The sequence below is a fragment of the Watersipora subatra genome, chromosome 1 (genome assembly GCF_963576615.1).
Source record: "Watersipora subatra chromosome 1, tzWatSuba1.1, whole genome shotgun sequence".
Classification (NCBI taxonomy): Eukaryota; Metazoa; Bryozoa; class Gymnolaemata; order Cheilostomatida; family Watersiporidae; genus Watersipora; species Watersipora subatra.
The window spans coordinates 67,729,266-67,745,290 of NC_088708.1; the positions used below are offsets into that span (position 1 = coordinate 67,729,266).

Genomic DNA, 16,025 nt, shown 5'->3' on the forward strand with positions numbered 1-16,025 from the left:
TGTAAGTATCACTCACTTGAATCGCTAACTTATACGAGGAGATCACAACTAAAAGACACTCAGACTAAGGCACAATCTAGTACAGACCAGTAACAGACACAAGTAAATATGCCAGACTGAGAATCATACTCCTACAAATTATGGAAACCTTTACTACATTCCTTACTATGATAAGAGGCGTGGCCACCCATCAGTTCAAAGCCGTGGTGAAAGCGTTAGAAAAATAAATATCCTCACGCAGAAATTGAACTCAGATATTCTATTTTGCAGCCAAGCGTGCTACCACCTGCACCACACGACCACCTTAACACAAGTATGAATAATTGTACACGTAATTAATATCCATGACCATGGGTCTGCCAATATACTAGTCAACTATGAAAGCTCCAGCTACTGTATGCATACCGTTGGCGCAGGCAAAATATAGAAATTTCTATGCGCTATATAACTCCAAGATATAACATATTAATCCCTATGCTCACATTCTAATGCAGCTAAGGTTACAGAGTGAAGCACCTGCTGAAACCTGTCGGCCTACAGTAAGCACTGTACCTGCAGTAAACACTGGCCTAACTGATCAATGAGGTAAAGCTGAGAGTCCTTGGCAACCAATGCACACATGTTACCATTCATAGCGACAGCAGACCAACAGGAGGGAGGAGCTCCCATACCTGCAACAGTCAGCAACCCTTCTCTGCTACTCGACAATCAACATCATTACATGATAAACTAATACACATTGATAAATATGATATACTAGTACATAGTAGTAAATATGATATACTAGTATACAGTAGTAAATATGACATACTAGTACACAGAAGTAAATATGATAAACTAGTACACAGTAGTAAATATGATAGACTAGTATACAGTAGTAAATATGATAGACTAGTATACAGTAGTAAATATGATATACTAGTATACAGTAGTAAATATGACATACTAGTACACAGAAGTAAATATGATAAACTAGTACACAGTAGTAAATATGATAGACTAGTATACAGTAGTAAATATGATAGACTAGTATACAGTAGTAAATATGATAGACTAGTATACAGTAGTAAATATGATAGACTAGTATAAAATAGTAAATATGATAGACTAGTATAAAATAGTAAATATGATAGACCAGTACATAGTAGAAACAGAAGAGACCAGTTCACTTTTATAGAGTGGACTCATAGAAAACAGAAAGTCTAGGGAATAAGAATAAGCAAAGCTGGAAGCACCTGGTATATCTGCCAATTTTCTTGCAGCAGTTCCCTTATTCACATCACTTCTTATCCAAAACCTGTAGGCTGTAGTCATAACAATGATGCCAGTGTCATAGAAGGAAGGAAATATTCTGCAGTCAGCTATTTTCAAATCTGATGCCTCCTACAGCAACCGCAATAACAAACTGGGCTTAGCATATAAATATTATAAAATTATTAAAAGAAATATGGTATTGAATCTAAAGATGTGATAGATATATCAGTGAACAAAATGCAATGGAAAGTCTCTATAGGGCTATGGTGATATACTAGATGATGATATACGGTATATATATATATGCATACTGTATATATATATATATATATATATATATATATATATATATATATATATATATATATATATATACATACTGTATACATACAGTATGTATATATACTAGAGCTGCACAATGATTGCGTTAATTAAACGATTAACTCGACCAATACAAATAAACGATTAACTGAGTTGGGCCAATTAATCTTCAATTAAAATGCAACCCAGGTGATGATCTTGATGTGGTTCCTTTCCTTTGTACTGTTTAGTACCATACGTTAGTAATACTAACGTAGCAGGTTACTACCATTTAATTTACTAACAAATAAATATTATGACAAGCAACAACTTCTTACCAATAAATTACAACCACAATTATTTTGCAATCAACTATGAAAACACAAAGGGAGTCGCTAACATTAAACTTGTTTGTACAATGCACAAGCACCGAGCCTATCTAGCCGTAAGCGGCTATGTTGTTAGTTGTTTGAACATGTTTCTAGGTAATAGCAACAAAAGCGATTTCAGATTTAATACGTATCTTACAGTCTATTTTTTGTTTATTTTTAAAAACTTTCTCAAGTAAATTATACATGTATGTTCACTTTTCAAAAAAATCACTATCATATTTCAGCTGCAGAATATTAGTAATATAAGATTGAGACTTTATTGGAACATGAAAGCAGACAAATGTTTTCCACCCTATGTAGCGCATTTTTGTAAGTTGTTGGAAGCGTAAACAAGAAAGCGAAGCACAGTATATGCCAGAAAGGATTTGCCTACTACCACAGCACATCATAATTAAAATATATTTTAATTAATTCTCATCCTACCGCAGAAATCATCCCCAGCTGTCACAGACAATAACTATTACTACCGTCTCCTGCGAGTGGCTGTTCTCTAAAGCTGGAAATATTGTATGTAGGAAAAGGGCATCTCTTTAATCAGATAATGGGAATAAACTGTGCTGCCTCAACTCATGGCTGACTTAATTATAGACTCATAGACAGTTTTCATACTCATAATAGTTATTACATTGTAACTTATGTACATTGTACATAACATGTACTACTACTAACAATTGTTTCAAATATAATTAATTTATATGTAGCTGCGCTATTTTTTTTTGAATATGCAAGTTTTTGCTAGATTAATTCTAAGATTAATCGAAGATTAACTGGTTCAGACCAGTTATTAATCGCGATTAATTTTTATAATCGTTGTGCAGCTCTAATATATACATACTGTATACAAACAGTATGTATATATACAGTATGTATATATACATACTGTATATATACAGTATGTATATATATACATACTGTATATATACAGTATGTATACATACAGTATGTATATATACATACTGTATACAAACAGTATGTATATATACAGTATGTATATATATACTGTAATAAGAAGAGTAATAATGGTAATAAGAAAGTGTTTGCCCACAAAACTTATTTTTATTTAACAATAGCTGTGCTTCCCTGCGTTGCCCGTGTATTAAAAATCAGCTCATAAACAATAAGTAATGAGAGTTGCCTGCCACTTGCTATTAGCCTGGCACATTGCCAATGGAAAACTTTGATAAGCTTACTAATGAGAGCTATTCGGCTCACATTACGCAATCACCCTGCATAGTACGCAAAGCCATTGGGTATTTGCTCCCATATAGCGACATATATGGCCTAGCGAGTCTATCAGTCTCATGGCCGAATCGGTACAGCGTTGGACTGGTGAACTGGAGCGTCCGAGATCAAATCTTCTTCGTAAGGATTTTTTAATCCAAGATTTTAATAGCTATAGCCATAATGCAGACAGACAACAGACATACTTTGAGAAATATATACTTGTTTCCTCACCCCGGATACCCCGTATGGGTGGTAAATTCTGCTCTAACTCGGGTCTCCTACCAGAGACCTGGGAGTTTGAGCACTCGCCTCAAGATCTTAGCTGTTCCCAATAGCGCACTTTTCTGCAACTCACCTGAGTTGATTGCTGTTGGTATTTAGGCAAGCCACATTTTATGCGCCGGTGTTATTGCGCCCAGTGCCCCAATGACTACTGGGATTACAGTTGTTCTTACATTCCAGCATTTTTCAATTTCTTCTCCAAGAGGGAGATATTTCTCTACCTTTTCTTTTTCTTTGCTGGCTATATTGTAGTCATTGAGTACTGCTATATCTATTATAGTAGCCCTCTTGTTCTCCTTGTCTACCACCACTATATCTGGTTGGTTTGCTAGGACATGCTTGTCAGTTTGGATGTAGAAGTCCCAGAGGATCTTAGCCCGGTCATTTTCATTGACCTTACCAGGAGCTTCCCACCAGTGTTGTGGTTTATTAAGGCCATACTCATCACATAGACTTCTATACACAACACCTGCGACATGATTATGCCGCTCAGTGTATGCGTTCCCTGCTAGCTGCTTGCATCCACTGATGATGTGTTGGATGGTCTCAGGTGCATCTTTGCACAGTCTGCATCTAGGATCGTCTCTAGTGTGATAGATTTTTGTTTGGAGTTGCCTTGTTATATACATATATATATATATATATATACAACATTTACCATTCTAACTTTTAAACTTCATACCATGAAAAGTGTTTTTGTGCATGTATAAATGTGTGTATAAAAAAGGTTACCGTTGCAGCAGAAGCTCATTGTACTCAAAGTTTTGATGGAGGATACTGGTACCTCTAGATACTGGTACAGCTGTAATATTGAGATATAGAACTTTCTTTGTCTGATACTTTGTTTAACCGAACAAAGAAAAAATGTGGAGGCAATTCCTACTTCAGATAATACAATTGTCTATGTGAAAAGTATTTAGCTTTCACAGATTTACCAAAACAGGAAATAAGAGTATAATGGCACATCTGAAATTGAAACAACCGAAATTTGAAAATTACAAATTAAAAAAGGTAATGGTAAGAAAAATTAGCTTTTAAAAATATTTAAAAAGAAGAACAAAAGCAGAGAGTAATATCAATTAATAATAAAGTGCACATTTAGCGTGTGCAATCGCAAAAAGGATATACAGTATGTTGTAAGAGCAATGGGCATTAACGGCTTAGCCTTGTGGTTAAGTGCGTGTCTTTGCAAACTTGCATTCTTCGTGAGTTCAAATCCAATTTGAAGAGCATTTTTCATTCCTAAAACTTTATCGCTGTAACTGGACGGATGAACAGACAATCATTGAGATTTGTAGGTAAATAGAAATAGAATAGACGTATATGAATAAAAGCGTAAAACTAGAGAGTACTAAATGAGCACCAAATGAGAGAAAATTACAATTGGTGAAATAGAATAACACTTTAGATAAAACACTTTATTACTAATAGTTTCAGGCTTACTGAAAACAATCTTCAGATAAATGATTTATCTCAAGATTGCTCTCAGCAAGCATGAAACTATTAGTAATAAAGTGTTCTATCTAAAGTAGTAGTCTGTTTTACCGCTTTTGTATATCTATATACCAGGCTAATAGCAAGTGGTAGGCAACTCTCATCACTTCTCATTGTTTATAAGCTAATCTTTAATACCTAGGCAATGCCGGGAGGCGCAGCTAATAGATGCATATAAACAGTGGCTGAAATACCCCTCATCGTTAGAGTAAGTTTCATCTTCAACTTTTTTTATATATCATCTAATTTTTTGTGTCTACATGGCAATCTCTCTCATATGATACATATATTCATGCCATACAAACTTGTTTAATCACAGTACTTGTATAGTGAGGTTAATTTAGGTAGATGTATGAACAGTCACTTGGACGAGAAGTAATGTAAAATTATGATTTTTAAAAAACAACTCTAATATATTTAGGTATGTCTAATGAGTTTAACACAAATAAGGAACATAAAAAATGAGTAGAAATCAATTGTAATGATTAGCAACTAACAACGGGTATTAGGAGAAAATTTCTAGCAAAAATTATACAAGTATATTTCAGCCTATATTTCGCAAGACAAAATTAGTGAGCACTAACTTTCATTTTCTCTGCTTCAATGAAAAAGCCTAGTATAAGGTTTTGATTAACAGATGAATAAATATATTCTTAGTAATTGGTTCATGTCAGTCTAATGAGTTAAGATGAACAGAGAGATAAATATAAAGATAAACAACTAAGAGGCAACGGTAATGAATGGTAATGGCAAAGAACTACCAAAATTCGGGAGCTCCAGATGTACAAGTAAATTTATAACACAATTAAGGAAAGTTATGAATCACAAAACACAGAATTTTATATTTGTTAAAAAAGTCAAACTGACAATTACGCCAAAAAGAATAGAAAAAGAAACAAGTTTGTGGATAACTTTCACGAATGATTGAGTCATTTGTTTAAAGCAAACTAGAGCACTACAAACAGTAAATTATGTCATTTTAAACTATTACGGAATGGATCCGCAAGAATTTAAGGTGGTAGGTTACAGAGATTATTCTTTGTAACGATGTTTCAATTTAATTGAAACAAAATTTTAAAAAAGTTTAAAAAATTTGAAAAACTATTTTTAAAGCCTTAACTGAAAGGTTCGTCATATACATGTTGATTTCCAAGCGATTCTGCACAGCCCTGTGGATGTCTATACTATATAAAGATTGTGTGGACACACAACCAAGCACAGACTTGTCGTATTATATATAGAGACTAGCTGCATTACTCGTCTACAGGAGCAGATTCACGGGCAGCATAAGGTTTATTGAGAGTTGGCTTTCATACCGTAAAACAACTCCAAATATGCAGTTACATCTCCCTCTCTCCATCTCTCCATCTCTCCCTCTTTCCTCTTTCCTCTCTCTCCCTCTTTCCTCTCTCTCCCTCTCCCCCTCTCTCCCCTCTCCCTCTCTCCCCTCTCTCTCCCTCCCTCTTTTCCCTCTTTCTCTCCCTCTCTCCTCCTCGCTCTCCCTCTCTCTCTCCTTCTCTCCCTCTTTCCCCTCTCTCCGTCTCTCCCTCTCTCCCCCCCCCTCTTCTCCCTCTTTCTCTCCCTCTCTCTCCCCCCCTCTCCTCGCTCTCCCGCTCTCCCTCTTTCCCCTCTTTCCCCTCTCTCCCTCTCTCCCCTCTTCCCCCTCTCTCTCCCTCCCTCTTTCTCTCTCCTTCTCTCCCTCTCCCCGTCTCTCCTCTCTCTCTCTCTCTCCCTCCCTCTTCCCCCTCTCCCTCTCTCTCTCTCTCTCCCCCCTCTCCTCCTCGCTCTCCCTCTCTCTCCCCTTCTCTCCCTCTCTCTCCCCTCTCTCCCTCCCTCTTCCCCCTTTCTCTTTCTCCCTCTCTCTCCCTCTTTCTCTCTCTCTCCCCCCTCTCCTCCTCGCTCTCTCTCCCCTTCTCTCCCTCTCTCTCTCCCCCCCTCTTCTCCTCGCTCTCCCTCTCTCTCCCTCTCTCTGTCCCTTTCTCCCCTCTCTCTCTCTCTCTCTCTCTCTCTCTCTCTCTCTCCCTCTTCTCCCTCTTTCTCTCCCTTTCTCTCCCTCTCTCTCTCCCCCCCCCTCTCCTCCTCGCTCTCCCTCTCTCCCTCTTTCCCCTCTCTCCCTCCCTCCCTCTTCCCCCTCTCCCTCTCTCTCTCCCCCCCCTCTCCTCCTCGCTCTCCCCTCTCTCTCCCCTTCTCTCTCCCCCCCTCTCCTCCTCGCTCTCCCTCTCTCTCTCTCCCTTTCTCTCTCTCCCTATCTCTCTCTCTCTCTCCCTTAGTTCAATGCAACACATGCGGATAGACAACATTTTTAGTTTTCCTGTCGGGCGTATGAAGAAACAGTTTTCGGCGTGTGCCTACTTTTGAGCAGGCGACGTATAGCTGGTCATGGCTGATGCAGGGTGACAGTAAGTCGATAGCAGCTGCTCTCTTTTTTTTCACAATAGCGTATCGCAACCCTCGGGAGTACTCGTGAAAGTTCTGTAATAGTAAGTTACAGTAGGCCTACTCGTAGCTGGAAAAAAATTAGTAACTCGGCTGCTGAAGGAAATGAACATGACCCACTATCACGAACAGCGGCAAATCCAACGTTATTAAGTAGTGGAGATGTGGCAATTCATAGACAATACAACGTCGTATAAGAAACGCTTACCTTTTTGATGTGGAAATTTAGTAGGTGAGAAATGCGTTTTTCCAGTGGCTCCAAGAAACAAACGTTTACGTGACCTTTTCGGTACACGTTGGCAGTAAATATTAATTGCATGTAAATAACTACTCGTTAATTTATTTTATTTAATAAATAGTACATTTGTATAGCTGTATAGACACCTTTGTATAGGCCGCAGAACTCAGGAAAGGTGTTTTTAACACGACAGAAAATTTGCCGTTTAAAAAGCGTGCTAACCGGGGATTTCGGTTAATGCGCTCGAGCGGTGAAAGAAAAACAACAGAATCGCCACACCTTTATATAAGCCGCTTGGCTCAAATCGTCAGAGAAAAGTAGCAGCTAATAGTCCATATTACGAAATTACGATAATTAGTACTCATATTAATTCGGTTGGCTTCGTTCGACCGAATGGAAAAAGAAAGACCGCTCTATAATTTATTTACCGTTACTACACATATTAATTCAGTTCGCTTCGTACGACTGAAATTCGTACGACGATAAAAGAAAAGACCGCTCTATAAGGCGGACAGACAGATACACAGATAGATAGACAACGATTGCCGTTTATATAGTAGATATATGTATATACCTGACCCATGTCGAATGTGCTGTCAACTTGCCCAAATAAGTCATACATGATGACCAAACCATTATCTTGTACACAAATTAGTTTCTCAGATGCTGACCAGCCAAGTTTGATGAGTTGTCCGCCCTCTTGCCACTAAATGTATACGTGATATGTACACCACATGTATCGCACACATTCCAGATTAGCAACTAGGTGATAACCTATTAACTAAAGATAAACTCTACAATGTGGGTAATATAGAGGATGTCAGTGTTAACTTGATTTATGCAATGAATTATTTTATTTATATCATTATTGGCAGTTGTCTGTCCATCTGTTCTCTTTCTCTGCTAAAAAGCGCAGAACTTCTAATAAAACTTGGCACATTTATTCAGATTCTTCTAAGGCAGCCGATTAGCTCAGTTGGTTAGAGTGTCAGTCTAATCAGCTGAATGTCATAGGTTCAAGTCCCATATCAACCAATGTTTCAGTCGTCTCATCAATTGGATGCACAGAATTCTGGGATTTCGTGAAAGTTGGGACATTTGAAACAACTGCTTTTATCCCACAAAAATAAGTCTTTCACACCCATACTGCACTTCATCATTTCTGATAATTTAACATTTATTTAAAAGTCATTCTTTATTTATGATGAAACTTTGACTTCTTTTGAATGAATCTTAAATGAAGCTGATGTCGGATACAAGAAATTACGATGGAAATTATAATCTGTCCAACGAGGACCACTAAATATACATATATTAGTTCTCATTCATCAATTGCAAAGGCTTAATAAGGAAGAGAGCGATAGCTACCATTCAGCTTGTTTAATATTACTAATGAATACGTGTGAATAAGCAACACGCTGCGATTAATTTTAGAATTGAAATTTATGTTTTGGAAATCAAATGTAGACTTTTCATTTATGATACTTACTTAATCTCTAAACAATCAGAGAGATACCACAATAAACATGATTTATACTCATTCCCGTAGCAGAGGACAAATCATAAAAATATTTTAATATATAATCATCTTGAATCTAAAAACGTTAGGGCATAATGCTCTATTTATTTAAACAAAAAGACTAACACCGTTTAACCAATCAGATGTTTGCGACTTGACTTCCAGATACGATTGTTTGGCAAAACCCCAGAGCAACCATAGTTGTTGGCCCAAACTCTTGAAATAACAAAATTTGTTAAGAAAATTATATTAAAACAAAGAAATAAAAAATTACAAGTCGGAAGTAAACTCTCCAAGAGAGTTTATACTGTGACATCACTGCTTCATGCACTAAAACAATGCAAATTGATATTATTCACAATTATAGTTAGAGCAGTTTACACAAAAATAATTTTTAAAACCGCATTATTTTTAAAATTTCTTTTTTCCGAGAATCAGCAGAAAAGTAGAACAACTGAAAGCTCACCTTAAACTGGTGAAGTACGCTCCCAGCAGCATTATACATAGACACAATCTGCTTACCATCGGAACGTGAATTGTACATCGGCTTCTTCATAACAGCTGAAGATAGAAGTAAACAATTCATAAGTTTTCTACCAGGATTGCTGCCAAAAAACAAATAGTACTCCACTATGAGGCGCCACAAAACATGACCCTCACACACTTAAAAATGCCTGCAAAGTAAAAACATTATAAGTTGCTTGAATAAAATACCACTGACTCCATGAGCGCTATTTATAGCTACATGTACATGTGTATAGTGAACTTTGTACTTGGGCAACTGTAGAAAAGCACTGTCTTTGATGGAATTAGTACTTGACCACACAATCATACACACCTTTTTACAGTGAACGAAAATAACATTAAGCTAAACACCAATATACGTATCTTAAAGATAAACTTACACAATATTTTAATAGATGTTATCACAAAGTATCGATATTTTTCTATCATTTGAGATTGTTTTTGATGTTTGAGATGATCTGTCTGACAGGATGTTTCCTGACTAAAAGCGGCAAAACTTGATAGCAGTTAAAATTCAAAATGTTTAAATGTGATAAATATAGTCTCATAGACCTCGGGTACTCATATGTTTACACAGCTTTTAGAGGGAAAGTCAAACAATTCCAACCAACCTATCCGTAAATTATTTGAAACATCTATAAAATGTATCTGAAGCTCTACTTGAAGTTTTATTTTAACAATCAAGAGCAAAAACAAAATAAAATACCAATATATGTCAATAAAAACGAGTAACACGGCAACTTGAACACATTAGCTGATGTCATAACGAGGGACAAACAAGAAACACGACTACTGACATCACTTTAGAAATGTATTTTTCTGGTGAGCATTTTAACTGTGATCAAGTTTTGTTAATTTTAATCTATCTATAAACATCCTGGCAGTCAGATCACCTCAAACACAATCACAAATGATAGAAAAATACCGATACTTTTTGATAAAGTATACTAAAATTTCATGCAAATTTATCTTTAAATGACCAACAAAACATCCTAATAAATCACCAATGAATAAAAACTACATGTGAGGAAGATAGTATTTTTAAAACTGGTTGCTTTATGTACTAATACTACAACTACGGCATTTTTCAATTTAAGAAGATCTGTTACCTAAAATGATCCCATCAAATATTAAACATCTGTATAATAAAGCAAGTTGACAGCAAAGACTAAACTAAACATAATTTATGTGTGTAAGTTTGATGGTTCAATAAAGATACTATAAAACATTAGAAAACCATTCAATAAAACTGAGATTTCTTTGGAGAAAGTTACTAACAAATAATTATTTATCTGGATAATCTAATTTGAATAAATGCATACCTGTGTAAGGGTAAGTGGTAACTGGTAACAGCATTAACAATAATTTATCTGAATAGTTCGATCTGAATAAACGCATACCTGTGTAAGGGTAAGAGCATTAATAAATATTGTGTCATTTGAATTAAACAAATTGTATTGAACACAGCAATGTTTGTAAAGCACAGGGCTTCGATAATGCCCAATGCAACATTTAGTAAAATCCCAATGCCTCTTCAAAAAGTTGTAAGGAAGCAAATGTGTTTTCAATCTTGGTTAGATAATAGAACAATAATTGTGGAAAATAAAAACTATACTACACAAACACATGTAATAGCTGTCCAAGGAGCATGGTGTCATACAGAGATGTCCACCAAAATTAAAATCGTTTTACTGTCTAGACGCACATTAGCAACAAGCTCACACAAGAATCAAGAAGGCAATTTCCTGGCTAATACTTGTAAAAGACAGAAAACAATTTAACTTGTTTGACCTAGTGAATCCCGGAAACACTAGCTTGAGAAAATTCTAAGAACTTTAATTATGGGAAGAACTTGTTACGGGAACCTACCAATAGGACCACCACACGGAGCTCCAGCAACATAGTATTCAGAAATATTCATGTGATCCACCCAAGTCATTCGATAAAGTTCAAATTTTCTGCAATGATATCAATAGTTTTACAACAATAGATCATCTTATGCTGTTGTTATTCTCGCTATTCCTCTAATGTGAGAACTCTTAAGATCACAAAACTGGGATGAAGACCAAATCTTTGCGATTCAGAACATTAAATGCAAATCTGTTGTAAATCTTCATTCTTTAGTGACTTGAAAAATTGTTTTTCATAAACTAGCAACTACTTTCAGAACTCACTTTAATTACTGTTAAATTTCGAAAAACCTTCATAAAAAATGTGCCCAAACTTGCCCCAAAATCCTTTACTTCAAATTGGACTGAATGCATTGCTAACTTAATTTTTTTTCTCACACTCATGTTTTTATATAATTGAGCAAAACAACATAAAATAAATAATATAGAAAGGTGGTATCATGGTTCAATTTCGTTTGTAAATTACCGTATTATTTAAATCATTTGTGAGATTCCAAAACCATTTGAACTATTGAAAGTTTATTTAAATAATATCTGATAAAATGGTAAAAAAATTGACAGGCTTAAATTTATCATGAAATTCGTGATTATGGTCAATTTAAATAGCTTGATAAAAAAGGGCTTCGCTATAACTTTGGTCCGATTTATGGTCCACAAGTTGAATCACTAATGCATCATTCGAGTCATTTGCACTAACACCATTGCTGAACAACAAAGTTGCAGAAACATTCGGCTCTACAACTCAGTTTTTACTAAATGAGGGTCAATTTAGGTCACATAGCTCAAGCCTGATAAATAATGTCAGTACTAAAAAATAAAATATTATAAAAACGAAAGATTATGCATATTGCCCTCTTTCAATTAGGTTCACAAGCAATAACTTGTTGCATAAATGCCATTTTCGTATGCGAGCCAACTAAAAAGTCAAAATTTCTTTTAAAATCAAGAATTACTCAAAGTAAGTTTATGGCACTTCCGTGCATAAAAAATAATAATCATGTAATATTTATAGGAATCATCTAACAAACCAAAGCATCTTGTGACAGTCATCGATCATTCTTATAGCTACAATGCATAACACATCGTGTAGCAATTTACAGTACTCCACTGAACAATATTTGTACAAACTCTTGATATTAGAAACTCTACCATCTCAGAAACTCTAAATGTTTGAGCCTCAGACTTTCTCAAATAGACAATTTTGTCTAACAATCTTAAGCTGCATCAAGGAGTTAACATAGCACTAAAGCATAATGCACAAGAAAAGTTGCTCACAACCAATTGGAAACACAAAGCATTTAAAATGAAGTTGAACAGAGATGAGTGTAGATGGGAGCAAATGTAGAATTCACCAAAATTACATTTCCACTCTTTCAAATCAAAGCCTATCAATCTGGTTGAATCTGCATCAACTATTACTCGCAAAACGACATCTAAACTGTATAAAAACCACCCCATTTCAACATTGTTCTAATCAAGTCTATGATCAAAATTAAATCACCAATTCTAATTAATGTTAACAAAAATGGATAACAACATTTTAAGAATTTAGAAACTTGATACAATTGAAAGAAGTGCCAAATGTGGTAATGGCAAGCATATACATGTACGAGTGTGTGATTTTATTTCATTATGAGTACCAAAGAAACCACATAGAAAATGCATAAACTAATAATAACTACAACAAAACCATGAAACATAAAAAATTGTATGAATGTTGAGGTTCAAGTTAATAATATCACTAAGCTAGTCTTTGCGCTGGACGTTGGCATTTGTAAGCAGGTGAAAGTATTTAGTAAAATGAAAAAAGGCTACATTTTACTAATTTGTTATTGTACCTTTTTGATATTTTCAATTCGTATACGTAATGCATAACAATAAGTATATTTCTACTACCATCCTTACCTAAAAAACACATCCCCCAAAGAGCTCCATTCAGATGTCATAAATTCTGTCATTGTGCAAACCAAATATGCACTACAATAAAATTAGTGATACTTATAACTTATCAGTCGTATTCATAAAAGACGTTAACACTTTTCATGCTTGATATTTAAGAACGGAAATAGGCAAACTTGCAAACTCGCAGTCTTCCTTCTCAAGTCCGCAAACTGGGGAGTCATGTGACCAACAAGAGAAAATAGCATTAAGTGGGTTCGGTGCGTTCAATGGTGTTTCTTTCATTGGACAACTTATCTAATTTTACTCGCTCATTGGCTAACAGCTCTGATGTTGGTTTTTACAGATCGGTCTGTAACAAAAAGCGCTTCAGCGCAGCAAAACCCGGGCGTGCAATTACGCTAGAGTCCTTGGTAATAATTGGCTGTCATTAACTTTTTCGCCCGGTACGTCTCCCGAAAATCGTGTAATTTTTTCAAACATTAAATAAAATCGACATTCTATGCACATACGTAGCTTGAAATAAAATTTATTTCTATTAACAAATTATTTTGTCCATAAACATTCATTTACATATGTGCTACTACAACAGTTACTGTATATATAGGAAATGCTTGGAAGCATTCTTTTTGGCAGAGTCTAACGCTACGTTGAAATGTGTGTTCCTTTGTAGCCGCCACCCTGCTCTTGCTACAAAAAGCAGACTACGCTTTTTGTCTGGGGGTTGTTTCACAAAAATGTTTAGCTTTAAATCTAGACTGCATACTTCCCAGGCTAGGTCTACTAACATAATCTCGAGGCTCTTGCTAACCAACGAGCAGGTCATCAATTACTTTTACAACAAAGTTATAATGTTCCATTGGTTTTGTGACGTTGGGATCTAGTTTATAGGCTGGCTATGCATAATACATGTGTATGCATTAGTCATTGTTCTGTCAAGAAGAGGGAAGAACATTTTCTTTCAACATTTCATTGTTTTTTTACTCAGAAGCATATGTGTCGGTCATTTGATCAGCTATGTCGACGCTGCCCATTCCAGCCTTGTATTCTGCCACTACAGTTGGTAATGTTTTGACCAAAGTGTCTTCTCGCAAGTCTTTGCAGAAGCGTGTGTAGACAGCATACGTGATTGTTTCCTGCTTGCTCAAAACAATGCAGATCTGTCCAGTTCTCATCACTCTCATCTCCCCTTTAGTTGACAGCTTAGCTTTGATGCCATCAGGCAGACCTCGGCGACCTGCACGTACTGTGCCAGTATTATATATTTGCTTTCTGAGCATTTCTTCACGGAAAACTCGGCTAGTGTCATCGTTATTAACTACCAAATGGTGATTTTTGCCACTCTAATTTTCCAAAAGTTTATTACAGACATTGAATGACTGCCCTTTGTTAGATACTTTGAGGTCTGATGTATGGTAGACAGTATTGCGCACATATCCACTCTTCGAGTCGGCAAGATTGTACTCCTTTGGGCTCCACTGGTGATGTTTTTTTATGCGGATGTTGTTGACTAGACAGTAAAAGCCATTGAAACCCATGGTTGTTTCTTCTATAAAGATTATTTTGAAGAGATCATAACCTTGTTGCCACCTAGCTGTCAAATGTTCCAGAACTTTCCTATATTTTTATTGTGGATCATAACATCTGCTTGAGTGTAGAGGTTCACTATAGCTGTCAGAAACATGTAAAAATTTGAGCATTAGGTTGAAGGTGTCCTGCTTCATTGTCTCTCAAAATACTGAGTGGTTTTGGCTGTGACATGTTCTATCAAAGTAAGCCGCATCATTTGGAGCTTTCCATAAACCCTTGTTTAAACACAGTCTAATAAATGCCTTTAGTCGCTTCACTGTAGCATTTTCTCATAAATGCAGTTTAGACCGTGGTGTAGAACTCCCATCTTTGCACAAGTGTACGTACTCATAGTACTTGTCAGTTTCTGCTACTATAAACTCCAATAAATTATTTCCATTCAGCAGAAAGAAAAAAGTAATCAAAATATTACAGCGGTAAAGTATAAGTAGGTGGTGTAAATTTGGGCCTTGTGTAAAAGGAGAAATTGTGGAGTGACGCAGGCTTGTAACTATCTAAGTCAGTAACAATTTTCCAACCATTAAAAGCTTGTGTGGGTACATGAGCTTTATCTTCTGATAACTCCATTGTAAAAATTGGTGGATTAGAGCTAGTAGCATGGGTATTACTTGTATTGGAGTTGCTACTATGCGGCACTGTTTTAGTATTCACCACAACAGCATGAGTGGATATAGCATTATCATCGTCTGAGCTACCACAACCATCCCTTTGCTCTATATATTCCAAGTTTTGAAAGTTTACATCACTACCATCATCTAAATTATTATCATGCTGATCAGTCAAAAGATCACTAATGACTGCAGGGTTGAATAAAACTTCATTTTTCCGTTATGAACATCGAGCCACATGTTGATTGGTTTTTTCAACTTCCATTCTTTTGAAGGAATCATGATTTTGTTTTTCTTCAGCTTGTAGCAGAAAGCGACGTCTCTCAGATATTCGTTTTATATAGTAATACATAG

The 16,025-nt window shown here is 35.9% G+C and overlaps 1 protein-coding gene across 1 annotated transcript in view; it reads right to left on the reverse strand.

Moving 5' to 3' along the window:
- LOC137394250 (vacuolar protein sorting-associated protein 16 homolog) overlaps nucleotides 1-13,674 on the reverse strand; it is a 28,679-nt gene extending 15,005 nt beyond the window's left edge. Inside the window, exons 1-6 of the mRNA XM_068080975.1 lie at nucleotides 13,480-13,674; nucleotides 11,534-11,622; nucleotides 9,606-9,700; nucleotides 8,195-8,326; nucleotides 1,236-1,383; nucleotides 553-671 (exon numbers count right to left, since the gene is read on the reverse strand). Of these exons, the coding sequence (XP_067937076.1) occupies nucleotides 553-671; nucleotides 1,236-1,383; nucleotides 8,195-8,326; nucleotides 9,606-9,700; nucleotides 11,534-11,622; nucleotides 13,480-13,532 (636 nt within the window). The 5' untranslated portion in view covers nucleotides 13,533-13,674. The remainder of the gene's footprint in view (nucleotides 1-552; nucleotides 672-1,235; nucleotides 1,384-8,194; nucleotides 8,327-9,605; nucleotides 9,701-11,533; nucleotides 11,623-13,479) is intronic.
- Between the last annotated feature and the right edge of the window lie 2,351 nt (nucleotides 13,675-16,025).